The sequence below is a fragment of the Eucalyptus grandis genome, chromosome 8, assembly GCF_016545825.1.
Source record: "Eucalyptus grandis isolate ANBG69807.140 chromosome 8, ASM1654582v1, whole genome shotgun sequence".
In the NCBI taxonomy this organism is placed as follows: Eukaryota; Viridiplantae; Streptophyta; class Magnoliopsida; order Myrtales; family Myrtaceae; genus Eucalyptus; species Eucalyptus grandis.
In genome coordinates this window covers 19,733,909-19,748,174 of record NC_052619.1, presented here as the reverse complement: position 1 = coordinate 19,748,174, position 14,266 = coordinate 19,733,909, and the positions used below count along the sequence as shown (strand labels likewise).

The following is a 14,266-nucleotide window of genomic DNA, read 5'->3' as shown; positions in this document are numbered from 1 at the left end:
TTCATAATTCAAGCACAGCCCTTCAAATTCTAAGTGATTGATTTCAAGAATGCATTTCCCAAATTGTAATGCAGACCATATGTGTCTTGAAAGTGCATACTGAATGCCAGAGGTATTTCCACATCATATGACACAAAAAACAACACTTTGCATGTGACAAACCACCTGTACAGATATCCATGCCTGATATGTTTCTATGCATTCAACAGCATGAACCATTAGCCCTCATTGAACTTGATGCTATCACAAGCAATGCCCATTCTCTACCAATGGATGAAACAACCACTGTCAAATAACTTATCATTTACTATTTCTTGCTTGAAGATGGTGTCAACTTTCTTCATATAGTCATCCGTCAGCTTCTGAACAAAGTATAAAGGTTTTATATAAGAGAGAAAGGGACATCTAACGAGTTGTGTGGAATGGGAAAGTATGCATCCACAAAAACTTCATCAGACTAACAAAACACTACTTAATGGTAGGCATTCGCAAAATGCAAAACAAAGAAATCCAAGTAGACCAAATCATTTGATAGGCATAGTTATTGGGGCAATACGGAATTTGGGTACAGGAGGATTATCATGCAAACCTCTCTTCATACATGACTCTTGTTTTTCACTTTTATCGTATTGATTTATTGTGTAAATTGCATGTACAACAGACTCTGGAGCACCATAAAAAGAAAACAATGAAAATAAATCAAATACTTTACACTGTAACAACATTTGAGAGTCGAGTAGAGAGAGCATTTCAAGCACTCCAGCTTCAGCATAACTGGACAAAGCATAACCCCACTAAGCAATCAGAATTTTTTTTTTTAACTTATTGGTTCCTTATCTCAAAGGCGCTACAAAGTTTGTTTGTCCATGCCATTCATCAACAAAGTGATATGAGTATCGAAGGTAAAATAAAGAAGATTTATGCCTGGTAACAAGTCTGGAAGAACGTATCTCAACATTCAATGGCAAATGCAGGAGAGATTACCTGCAAATCTTTAGACAAATCTTTCACATTGTCTTCTGAAAGTTTTCTCCTGTCAGAAGTGGATGTGATGAGAAAATGAACATGCAATGGATTAAAGAGGAGAAACCACACATAGAAGAGGTAAAGCTCAGAAAACAAGAAATGAGACAGACAAATGGATTAAAAGAGAAGATGATCCAGTAATTAGAACCTTCTCTAGCTTTTCATAGGTTTTTAAGGCATCTCTTCTTATATTCCTCAATGCCACCTGATAAGAAAAAAAAGGAACAGAGTTGAAAACAATGGTGGTATAGGATAGTGTGAACCACCAATCACACATATTGATCGCCAATGCATCATATGAAATGAACATGCACAATTCCACATGCGTCAGCTAATTATTTGCAAGCTAAGCAATTAAATCAGTGATGTTAAAGACTAGTAGTCACCAAGATCTGTTCCACTATCAAGACTACCTGCCCAACATAGCAGGAGCTACAGTCTGTGCCAGATTTAATCTTTGGAGTTCTTGTACAAGGTAAGTGGTTTTTTTGCCTTCTTAACAAGATGATGATGATCACAATACCATGGAAACGATTTATTTACTTGAGAAGGTAAATTTCTAGTTGTCATAAGCATCAATACAATATGTACATCTACCTTCCCTTCTTCAGCCTGCTTTGCCACAATTTTTGACAACTCCTGCAACAGTATTGTGAGAACCAGTAATCATATTAATTTATTAGCAAGCAGTTAGAAGTAACATTGAATGTATAACGTTATAAAGGAGTACCTTCCTTCTTTCAGATGTGAGTTGTGGGAGAGATAAGCGGATCACTTCTCCATCATTATTAGGCGTCATACCGAGATCAGAGTTGACAATAGCTTTCTCTATGGCCTTTAAGCTGGAATTTTTATAATTCAAAATGCATGCCATTATTTAACTAGTGGGCAAAAACAAAGATACATCTCTTAAATCAGAATGCATTCTCTAGAGAATGCTTTCCCCACCATTCGACAGTAATGACAACTATAAATTCACCAATCAGTAGAAAATGAAGACCAAAACATCTAAAAATAATCTGTAGAGTTCCTACAATTCCCTGATCTGTATCAAACAAACTACTTCAAGGATTTAACATGACACCATCAGTTCCAAGCTCAAAGGAACAGAAATATACAGCATGAGATACCAAAATTCTGCAATGTGTCAAACATACCTGGATTTATCATATGGCTGAATTAAGAGAGAACTCGATTCAGGTGTACTGATTTGAGCAATGCTCTTTAAGCTGACTGGACTCCCATAGTACTCCACCTAAATAATGTCACGTTACTGTTACTGGAGATAGCAGTACAGTGCTCAGAGAACTATGATTGTTAAGCCAACATAAGAACTTCCAGAGATGTGCCAGATTGAGCATGGTTTAGGCCTGGGGATAATGACAAACAATTCCTGATGGACCCAATATGTAATTTAGTCCCGAACTTTCAATTTGTTTAATTTGGTCCCTGAACTTTTAATTTATTCAATGTAATCTACACGAACCTTTGGTACACGTTTAATACAGTCCCTATATTGAACATGTATCCAAATTCAATACTAGGGATTGCGTTGAACATTCTCATTCAGTACAGGACTGTATTGAACATGTACTAAAAGTTGAAGGGCTACATTAAACAAATTAAAAGTTCAAAAACCATATTGTTCATTGGACAAAAGTTCCAGGAACCTCTTAGTATAAATTAAAAGTTTAGGGACCAAGTTGCATATTTGGCAAAGTTCAAGGATTGTTTGTGTCATTTTCCCTTTAGGCTTGTATCTAGGGGCAAACAAAAATCAGCATTTACTCTATTCATTTTGTCATCTTCCCCCAGAAGTTGTTCTCCACATACAAGGAATATCACAATCACATGAATATAAAGAAGGAATTGCCACACCAGAGAAAAATCTCATGGAAAAGTCAGTATGTGATGATAACATAAAGAAGGAATCAAAGTAAAGCATCAGTCTTCTTAAGTTGAGACAATCTAAAGGAAGCAAGAAGGAATGAAAGCGGCAACCCAATAAGGAAGCTAATCCCAGAAATTCTCGAATATTGGCAATTAAAGTCTATGCCCTGACTTTAAAAACATGCAAAGCGCTTTCAAAAGCAGAACTTCTGCAAAATAGTTCTAGTTAGAAACACATGCTCATCAGCTTCTGACTTCAGCCACAAAATTGGTATGGTTTCAGATGATAGGATACTAGCCTCCTAAGGTGTCTATGATTCTTAAGAGAGAGAGAGAGAGAGAGAGAGAGAGAGAGAAGGGACATAGGTATAACAGCATTAGAGTTCATATACAAGATGGTTGGAAACAGATCATGCAGCCCCTCTTAGATGGAGCTAGATCATCAGGTATCAACATATATTCTCAGCCATAAGGATAAAGAGAGAGAAGGGCCGTCATAATAGCAAAAAATGGAAAATTTTACTGACCAGATGGCTTGTTTTGGGTCAGAAAGAAAATGCTTGTTTGGGTACAATAAGCTTTTCAGAAACATATTTGTACCGAAGGAATAAGCACAGAGATGATACCTGAACTTTGTCCAGCATAGCTGGGTTCGTCCTTCCAGTTCTGATGGAATTAAATTTTGATCGAACTGTTTCGATAGTCTTTTCCATTCTTTCTTTCTGAGGGAAAAACAACATAGTAAACAAACCACTATGTAGCATGACTAAGCACATGCAGAACAACGTGCCCATTCTATCTAATTTCAGGACACTAAAGTCCAAAATAGTTATGCAAGAGACACTCACAACATCTTTTTCAATCATAGACTTCTCAGCTTCTATTTCTTCAGTAGTAGCACACGTCACAACTCCTGCTCTGAAATGGAACAAAGTCATCTCAAGATTAACACCGCTCTACAGAATACAAGCAGAAGAATAGTAGCTCACTCAAAGCAACTTCAGAAGATTGTAGACAGAGTGACTTAGGCCTCCAAACAAACCAAGGTAACTTAATCAAGTAAATCCAGACTCGCTAGCTACATCAACTCAACTCGACTCAAGTACCGAATAAAGAAAAGCTTGGGCTAATACTTCAATCAAGTATCTCAAGAGCCTAATTTAAGTTGCTGCATTCTTTTATATCTTTGGCGCCCTATATTTGTAATGAAAACTGCGAAAATGATTTAACTTCTGGTTTTCACTTTACTTTGATAGCTCTAGTTCGAGCTCATGCTGGGAGCTTACATCAAAACCTCTTTGTGACAACCGAGTCGAACCAAACTCAAAGTCGAGAAAATTAAAACAGCTACACCGTCTCCAGTCAAGATTACGATCTCTAGTCGAGTTACTCGACACCGAATTCTGCAAGTAAGGCGAGTCCGAACGTCACTAGACTCTCTCACACGCTTCAAGCGGACTTCCAGTACACAATGAAGCAACGCAACAAACACATTGCTCCATACAAACCAACATACCATAACCGCAACCGCAACAACGTAATCCAGAAAAGGAACCAATAAAAAAAAAAAAGACAAAAGGACTCGCCTCTTTTGCAACAATCGTCTGGGGTTAACGCGCCCGTCGCGACAGAGACTCGCCGCGGCCGCCCCGCCGCCGCCGCGGATGCTCGCGTAGCTCGCGGCCGAGCGCAGCGAACACGCGGCGGCGCCGCTGCACGACCGGCATCCGGAGCCGTCCGACCATCCGCGATACGAACCTGCAACCGAAAACCTCTCGTCACTCCCAAAAAGTCACCTCCAAGACGCACCAGCGGGAACCGCGGCCACTCATCCTTTCCATCGCACTAAAATCGAACGAAACGAGGCGAGGCGAAGGAGCACAAGCCATCGCCGGAACTTGGCGCGCGCGCCAACCGACGGGGCATCGGTCCCCGTTCCCGGCGGGCGATCGAGCGACGAGGCACGGGAAGAGGATGGAGCAGAGCAGGACGGACGTACCTCGGAGAGCGAGGAAGGTCCCCCGGCTCGGGTTCGGGTTCGGGTTCGGGTTGGGCTGGAGGAGGGAGCGAACGGGAGGCGTCGATGAGAATGGCGACGCCATTGCTTGGTGCGAAGTAAGTGAGAGAGAGAGAGAGGGGAGAGAGGTAGTGGTCAATTTGGCGCTGACGTGAGAAGAAAAATGCAGAGAAGGAGAAGGAGGAAGATGGTCCGAAATGGATAAGAGCTCCTCGGCCCGGCGGTTCTTTCGGGTCGGGTATGAGCTTGTCGGATTTTCAGACCAAGGTGGGCCGAATTGGGCCGGGCCGGGTTAATTGTTGTCCAGGCCCGACCGTCAATTGAGTGTGTGGCTGCTTGGCTTTTCGAAGGGCCTTGCCTTTGCCCCTCCTATTTACTTTTTGTGAGCGTGAAAATATCGTCGATTTTCTTTTTCGTTTTTTATGAATTTGTAAATTTTGGAACGAGTTCTACAGAATCTGTAAGACAAGCTGACAAGGAAAAAGCGAATTAATCTTGTCAAAGGCCAAAAACTGGGTTTAGAGAAAACGATTCATTAGAAACTTATCTGTTCTCCTTTGACCGAGTCATTTTTACTTGATTTAATTTATTTAAGACTAACAATACGTAATATTCTGAAATAGTACCGCCACGAACATCGACTCCTCAAAATTATATTTTGCACAACAAAAACTTCCATAATAATACCATTATTCTAATTCAATTTTTAACTAGCATTCTATCTTTTATGCTCTTGATTCCCTACATTTTATTTTATATGGTGTTGATGTGCACCATCGACTTGACATGAATTACTGTTGCACAAAACCTCCTAAAAAGCTCGCCACTCACTCTCGATAAGGGCCCTCTTTTTTTTCGTTTTATAGCTGGCTGGCTCCAATTTCACTCTTTCCTTTCGACATGGCTGGAATTGGGAGGTGAATCGAAATGGTTCTTCCAGGATATTTGTCAAGTGATGGTTAAGAACAAATTGCACTTGAGCAAAATTCATCTCAACTTGGGCACCTTTTTGAAGCGATATTTGTCGGGTTCCATTCGTAACCTAATTCACAGCAAACACTGAAAATCCTAATTTGGCAAAGTTAGTGGCAGACCCTTATCTGTCCTCATTTCAATTAGCTAAGTCTATTATGAACTCCATACACGCCAAATTCTACGTTTGGAAAGCGCCTTGACAGGTAAGTAGTAATCAATTGGGCATCAACTACTTTTGCCTAACGTCTAGGACCACTAACAACGAAATTGCTTGGAATGCTAATAGAAAGTTAATTTTGGAAAAATGACTGGGACAAAAATTACTAGACCAATTTTAGGATTTTTATATGATACCGGCTCATTAATTTATCTGTTTGTCCACTAGACCATATATTTGTTAGGAGAGAGGAAAAATAATCGTAAAAACATAATCGTGTTTGGATTGAGGAGAACAAATAAAGGGTTTAGGAGAGGTCAATCCGATTAATTTTATGTAAAATTTTAAATCCCTCCAATTCTTTCTCCGTATAAAGCAAAAGATTTAGATTCTATTTATACCATCTCACATATCTATTTATAAGTATACAAATAAAATTTGCATTGTAATTAAATTTTTTCTTTTTTCTCTCCTTATAATTTCTTTATCATTACAAGTTTTATAATCTCCAAATCCTTTTTCTACTCTTTTTTCTCGTAATTACGCTAATTAATTTATACAATTATCCTTTTCACCGTCTCTAATCGCACCATCCGCCGATATAAAAGAGGTGTAATTCAAAACACGGGTTTCGCTCTCTCGAGGCCACGATCGCCGTCTCTCCACCACCAATTCCGACAAACTTCAGGCGCAAAAAGGAGAAATTCCATCTCCTCCTTCTTGATCCGCCAGCCTCCACAGCAGCATCGCTTTCAATCCAATTTCGTCCAAATCGAGAATGGCCAGCGTGTGAGGTCCCTCGGGCGCGCACAGGATCTTCAGGTGCGCCGCCGCCGCCGCGCGTCTCCCGGAGCTCGGTCGTCGCTTGGCCTCCGAGCTGCTCCGAGGCCCCCTTCTTCTCAGGTTCTTCGCCGCCCCGCTCATGCCGACCCTTTTCGTTTCGTTCGGTCGCGCGTCCAAAGGAAGTTGCTTTGATGGGTTGTTTGTTTGTCTTTCTTTTGGGCAGGCCTCAGAATGGGTGGGTCTCGCGTTTTCTAGTGGCGGTGACGGCGATCGGTTCCTGGGCGTTGATTTCTCCGATGAAGAGAGCAAGAGGCGACGCAACAGGTTCTTTTTTTGTTGTTGTTGTTGTTGTTGTTTATGTGTATTTACCTTTGCGGTTTATGGATTCTTTTAGATGATGCTGCGAATTGATTTGGACAACATGGTAGATTGGTTGGCTTTGGGTTCGCATGGAGCAGGTTGTTGTACAGGAGCAGGCAGAGAGGTTATCTGGAGCTGGATCTGGTGTTGGCAATGGGTGGAGGATAATATTTATTCCATGGATGTCGATGGGATTAGGCACTCGTCGATGTTCTTGACTGGGTATTTCTTCCTCAACCCTGCTTCTCTCTCTCTCTCTCTCTCTCTGGCCGATTTTCCATGCCCATGTCACGATCAAGTTATGCAATTTCAACTTTTCATTGTCTTGCTTGTCATTTTGGATGGCCAGCAAAATGCATCTGTTTTTTTGTATTTCGTTTGTCCCCGGCAATAATTAATCACTATAAGTGAGATAGAGTCGTTAGTTGAGATCTTTGAGTTATTACGGAGAATACAGCTATTTTTAATCTTGTGTGCACAGGAATAGATTGTTTTTGAAGAATTCTCAAGTAATTATGTATTTTGGATCTGTGTTCATGTGTGGATAATGGTAATTGTTTTGTTAGGTTTTAACTGATGTAAATTTTATTGAAGGTCTCTGCCAGAAAAATATCGAGCATCGAGGCTTATAATCTTATCTTACAATATGATTGGTTTAAAGTACTTATTGAATTAATGGTTTTGCTCCTATCAGATGTACCTTTTCTTAGTCGGGTTATTTTGTTTGAAGAAATTCTTGTTTCAGCCCTGCAGTTGCAGGGTAAGTGGTGCTATTTAGAGTTTGTGTAGAGAGAGAGAGAGAGAGAGAGAGGCAATGAGATATTTTTCCTGTCAGTTGTTGGTGGCATAACCTGCTGCCTTTTGAAGCAGTGTAATCTTGGGTTGCTGTGCCTGTGATGATGCTTACTTTGTTGTCTTCTAATGTGACTTTGCCTGAGTTTTGGGATGACATAAATTTTTATCACAATGGTGCCTGGGTGTAAAATTATAATTTGTGCTCTCTATGGCTGGAATATGCTTATTTTCATGAGAGCTTGTGCCCTGTTTGTGGAATGTTTGTGTTCTTGATTTTAAATGGAGGCATGCAAACGATGTTATCATCCACAGATTGAAGTTGGCTTATGTGAGATGCTTAAGGACATTGTAAAATATTCTTGTCCCAGTGGTGGAGCTAGCCATCCCTTCAAGGGCGACTAAAAAATTAATTAATTACTATTTTTGTTAAACTTTTATGAAATAGATTTTAGCTTACGATCTGATAACCATCTATCCTACAATATTATTTTTTTGCAAATAACATAGTATTGTTTGAGCTCGTCTCAGTGTTTATAACTATAGAAGAACATGCACTTGCCTGTGATTGCCAAAAGTAATCTTTTTTGTCTGAGAACAATATGCCAACATGTATGTCAATCAACAATAAACTTTGTTAAATTAGGTCAAAACTTCATTTGCTTATTTTTACTGAGATCCGCCACAAATTTCTTCCTATTTTTGTAGTTTAAAAGCCAATAACTTGAAAGTAGGAAAGATCAGGCAACACTGACTATCAAAGAAGAGGAAGGGGTGCAACGATGAGAGAGAGAGGCTTGCTTCGGAGAATGAATGCCATGAGGAATCATTAGCTTCATATGTCAGAACAAAAAGTTAGGATTGTAGATGATTATGAAAGAGTAATCAACTTTCTTTTTTTCTTCCTGTGATGAATGTCTTGGATCCTCAGTCTCCACTCTGCAGAGAGACAAGTACAATGGCCTGCAAAGAGTAGAATTTTGTGTGCCAAAATAACATGTTGCTGCAAATCATAAGCTCCGTGTGACACCTGGGGTTGATAATGACCCTCAAGTCTGAGATGATTACTTCTTCATCTTTTCTGTTTGTCCAATCCCCTGATTGGATAAAGGAATGAGTTCCTCGTGAAGCATTCTCCTTGTGGCAGGAGCTAATAGCTTATAGGTAGTAACAGTTACAATGCTGCAGAATCAATAATCACCATTGGGACCATATTTTATTTTGCCAAAGCAAGGAGACTGCTTTTCTCTTTTTACTAATGCTCATTCAATCCTTTATGAAGGAATCATTGTCTGGCTGACATTGGGTGTCCTTCTGTCTGGGTGTGGGAATTACTTTATTTGGATTGCTAGCACTATAAGACCCTAACTTGTAATGCAGGAAAAGACCAAATAATGATCCTTCAATCCATTAATTTTGCTTGCTCAATGACTTATTGTGCTGAGCAGTAAGCACTGAAATTTCTGTGTTTTTTTCACATTTAGAGTTGTCAATTTCTGTCGATTGGTCATGTTTGTGGATGAGTTGGTGTGCTCAATATACTAAGTTTTACTACGATTAATCTAAAAGTCTATGATTTTAAGATGGCATAATAAAGATTACTATCAACAATTACTTATAATATAGCCATAAGTAGTAAATAATAGATAAGTCTAACTACTTCTAGCAAAATAGGTCAATGTGGGTCGGTCATTAATCAAGTGGACACAATCCATTTAATTGAACAGGTTGGACAGGTCCAATGTTGGGTCTTATTGGTTGAACCAAACCTAAATCAATTCTAATCTTGTCAAACAGGTTGATATAATTATGACACGCACAGAATTAGCACAGACTAAACCTGCTGACTTCCTGTCTGGTTTGAATTGTGTAGGTCTATTCTGTTTGACATCGTCACCCCTACTCCTGTACTCTGCATCTATGTCTTCTTTCCTTTGTTTGAGTTGGTAATGTGATGGAAAGTATCTGGCTAGTTAAATGTTGCGGATGGCATCTCTGGGCATCTTCTATACTAGTTCTATAGGTTGCAGTTAGTAACTCATGTGACCTTTATGCGTCTTGATCTTTCATTTCCCATCACTAGGAAAAACCCTGATCTCTGGAAGTGGCTGACTAACCAGGAGCAACCCCCAGAAGCTGTGAAAATGAATCCGGTGAGTTCAAACATGCCGAAATGTGTCTGTTGCTTTCAATCTGAAGAGGTGGTCTTGGTATCTCATCTTCTTTAACTATCATGGTTTTGTTCTTCAGGTTTCTCCACTGTGCAGAAGAAAGTCATGAACAACCTCAATAGTCACTCTGCTCCTGAGACACGGGCATTACCCGGGCAGCCATGGGTGAGAGGTGGGATGATATCAAGAAAGGCCGAGATGGCCCCATCACCGGAATCAGTAACTCTGGCTATATTTGTGACATTAGAGGGTTTGGAGTACATTACAAGTGATGGGCAAGGATTTAAAGCTGTGTTAAGTTTGTCATTATAATGCGCACGATGTAGTCTATGACATGAATAAGGGCAGTGTTTGTATAAGGACGAAATAATTTTTGCCCCTTATTTCTGTTACGGCGTCTCTTTTCATTTGTATAACGGCTGCCTTGAATCTATGCTACCTTGCTCACGTCCCAAATGAGGGCTCTAGAAAATTTGAGTTCCGTAACCTATGTTTGCCTGGGGAAGCGATGAACACGCCTGGGAGAGTGAAAAGGTACCATTTTCTGAGATGAGAAAGTCCCTGCTAGAGATGGAGAGAATTCATTGACAGAATTTCATCTTTCTGGATGCAAAAACCTACATGATGATGAGTAAACATGCGAAATCAATCATTAAAGTGTAGAACGAAAACCGTGGGCACTTTAGCTGTTGAGTACTGTCGGTATAAGCGGAAGGTGGTGTCATGTTGCATTCATTAAACCGCCTGGTACTGACCCTACTGACTGGGTTCTGGCGTGTTGAAACCGCAAACGAAGCCATGCAGTGAAGTCAGTCAGTGTTCAGTACATGAATGCGCTAGGCCGAGGCCATTATCACATAAAAGCTTGCGCAGACCGTGCGATTGTACGTGTTATATGCATGAAATCGCGAGAAGCGGGGAGAAAAGAGAGGGGACATGAGTCTTGGACAAAATAGATAATTGAGATTGGGATTAGCCGGAATTCGTCATGGTCCTATTTTTGGATGCATGGGTCTTGGAAACGTACGAGAGATTTTTCCTCTTGATAAAGTCGAGTGCCTCCTCAAATCTTTTTTTCCATTTGAAGGCTGGTTGCATTGGATGCGATCTTGGTATCTTAATACCTCGATTCTTGATTGGCACGACCCATTAAAGACTTTAGTGATATCTGGCAGACATTGTTGGAGCAATTTGGGGATGGATTGGATTCTCTCTTTCAATGGTGGAGGGTTTGGTGGGAGTGGTACAAGAATCTATATGCCCTCAGAAATCTTTAAACGCTTTCTCACTTTGACAATAAACATGTTTATCATGATATAACAAACATATCCAAGGGCATGGCAAGTAAATTGAATGTCAGAGAAGTAGTGTTTATTTAAACCCCGTTTTCTTTTCTTGGTGAGGATGAGGATGACTACGCACCGGCAAGTTTCTTTTAATATGGGTATCTTTAGTTGTTTTGGATACAAACACTGGACACTCGATAAGACTAGAGATCTTGTTATCCAATACGACAGGTGAGTATAAAACTCGTGGAGATTCTTTTAGTTGAATGAGCGAGAGGCATCGGCTCAGAGATCATGCTATCTAAAAGCCCATGAAATGCCTCACAAAACTCCATGAATTAGTTAAGTTTGGACCTTTGACTACGCAGTTGGCCCAACTTTTAAGTAGTTTGCACGTCTAAAATTTATCTAAATCAGATAAGGTTCTTGTTTTAGTTGATGAAACCTTGATTGCCCTGATATAAATTCCAACTCCAAAATTGTTGAAGAAAGTAGGATTCATAAAAGGTCTTCTATACATTCTGCCACAAAAATATTGTTCTTTAAACCGGTCCATTTTCCATTACCATGCCAAAAATCCAATAAAAAAGGATGACCAGCCGATTCTATTTACCACACCGCTATCGAATACAACTATCCAACCCATTTTTCCCCGCGATCTCGACAGGAAGTCTGATTTAGGTGTTAGGTATAAAGCCTATTAAAAGTGGTGATTCACAAATTTAAAAATCAAGAACACATTTGAATGAGGACCCTAAAAAGGTAGAGAGAGAGAGAGAGAGTGCGACCACATCAATAAGTTAATGGTAGGTTGGTAGCTCAAACAGGGCCCCTTTTGGCACTTATTCTGCCTTCTTTCCATAACGTAATTAAATTCTTGATAGGTGAAGGGAATCATTCCTTTTAATAAAACAAAGAAACTAGCCACGAAAGAAAAGTGAAAGCAGCCTCTCGATGCTTGGTTTGGTGAAGGAATGAATGAAGAGGATTCTCTGAGAGCATTGCTTGGATCTTTAATCAAATTGGGTTCTCGATTGTCCCGCGACATAACGTACAAAGACTTGCCTAACATTAGGTAAACTCTAGAGAAATATTAAGGCGAGCGAAGGTACGTACTTCCCACATTGACATCTGGCTTTTGAGGTTATGGAATTGATTTGCACTGTGATGATGATGAAGGGGGTTGTTAATTTGAGTTCTCAAAGTACATGCCGAGCGTCGCTGAATATTAGAAAGCACGGGGGGTTTTTTAATTAGTTAGTAGTAAGTTGTAAGTAATGAATGCTAAAAAGCAAAAGAATTCATGTGTACTATTTTAAGCACCGGCAAGGGAAAAGATTATTCCCGTTAGCTTCTTCGGTCATCGAATGATTATATATAAGTGGAAGGATGGACAACCACCGAAATGAACAACCAGCACACGAAGATATTAGGGCCAACTTGTGGAGAAGTGGTGTTTATGATACGATAAGCATGCGCAAAACTTTATCTAATCTCTTGGATTAGGTACGCTTAAACCCCTTCATCCGTCAAACATATAATTAACTTCCAAACTTTTTCACAGTCAAGCCACCCGATTTATCTATGCAATTGAGTTCTCCCTTCATTTTTTGGCAACTTCACTTATGTGAAATTGTCATTGTGATCTAACGTGAGACACCATATTAGCAAAGCAAACAGTTAAATAGAAGACTCGACAAGGAGGGCTCTCTCTGTTTTTCCATTCTAGTTGCTTCTTCTTTGTAAATTTGTCGATGTGATGTTCTTGTCAACAAATTCATGCTGCATGAGGTATACTAGATGAACAAAATCGATGGAACTATCGATAGGGTATACCACAAAATGTTCCAATTGCACTAATTAATCTTATCGTGCATGGCCAACAACCCACCAGAACCCTATTGGCACGGATCATCATCACCTACACCAACCGATTCATGCCCTATAGTCTTTCGAGGGTTGGGTGCAAACTCTCAAGTCCCCAATCTTATCTTGAAATCAAATCACATAATTGAGGTTGATAAAGCCCTAGAATCTGCTTTCTCAAAAGACGGACGGCTGCCTCTTAAAGGGAGGAGCGATAAGAAACCACATCAATTAAAAGGGAAGGAGAAAGCCTATCAAATAATTAGTGAAGGCTAAAGGGATCGTACCGCTTACCAAGTTGCTTCTCATTAATCTTCTCTTTATTTCACTGTTTACCATGGTTGGGTGTGAAAGGAAGCGAAAGTAAAATGAGTCAAGCGCGTAAAAGAGGGCCTGGAGCCTTCTCTAGGGGTTAGAATCTTTAGCTTTTCACTCTTTTTGTAGCTATCTGATTGATGGCAAAAGATCATGGGCCATGCAGCTTTTTCACGACAAGGACCGTATGCATTACTGCCTGGGAAAACTAGAAATTTTGCCTTTTGTTGCTTCTTTTGGCTGGGAGAAATTTGGCGAGATTGTTTCTCTTTGATAAGCAAGAAAATCAGGAGTTGCATGCAGTTAACTTATGGAAAAGGAAAATTTTGGGAATAGGCTGTGACCAAAGGTTCGAATGCAACCGGATTATGAGATTTTGGATATTTTGTGGACCTTCAAATTATCGGGCGTCCATGTGCGAGTTCCTGAATTATTAAAAAAAAAGAAAAAGAACTTGGGATTAACAATAGTAGTAGTGAAAGAATATGTTGCACAATAATATTATATAGACAATACTCTGAAAAAAAAAACACTTACAAATAAGAATATCATGTGCATAATATTAGCATTTGGAGAGGGCATAAAAAGCTAAAGAATTGAACACATCATTTTAGTACCTTGAAAATAG

At 39.9% G+C, this 14,266-nt stretch overlaps 1 protein-coding gene across 1 annotated transcript; it reads right to left on the bottom strand.

The window, feature by feature from the left end:
• Nucleotides 1–1,096: 1,096 nt before the first annotated feature.
• LOC120286859 (ribosome-recycling factor, chloroplastic-like) lies at nucleotides 1,097–5,094 on the bottom strand. Its single transcript, XM_039299433.1, has 8 exons — nucleotides 4,916–5,094; nucleotides 4,503–4,674; nucleotides 3,765–3,834; nucleotides 3,543–3,638; nucleotides 2,184–2,281; nucleotides 1,757–1,868; nucleotides 1,624–1,665; nucleotides 1,097–1,231 (listed from the first exon to the last, which is right to left on the bottom strand). The coding sequence occupies exons 1-8, from the start codon at nucleotides 5,016–5,018 to the stop codon at nucleotides 1,112–1,114; spliced, it is 813 nt and encodes a 270-aa protein (XP_039155367.1). The 5' UTR covers nucleotides 5,019–5,094; the 3' UTR covers nucleotides 1,097–1,111.
• Nucleotides 5,095–14,266: the final 9,172 nt, after the last annotated feature.

What these genes read in the sequence shown, in the direction of transcription:
- LOC120286859 (XM_039299433.1), bottom strand. Translation starts at nt 5,018, where the DNA reads ATGGCGTCGCCATTCTCATCGACGCCTCCCGTTCGCTCCCTCCTCCAG. An exon ending in CTATGCTGGACAAAGTTCAG is followed by an intron (nt 2,282 to 3,542) that starts GTATCATCTCTG and finishes GACATTATTTAG; the next exon opens with GTGGAGTACTATGGGAGTCC. An exon ending in AGCAGGCTGAAGAAGGGAAG is followed by an intron (nt 1,232 to 1,623) that starts GTAGATGTACAT and finishes TTTTCTTATCAG; the next exon opens with GTGGCATTGAGGAATATAAG.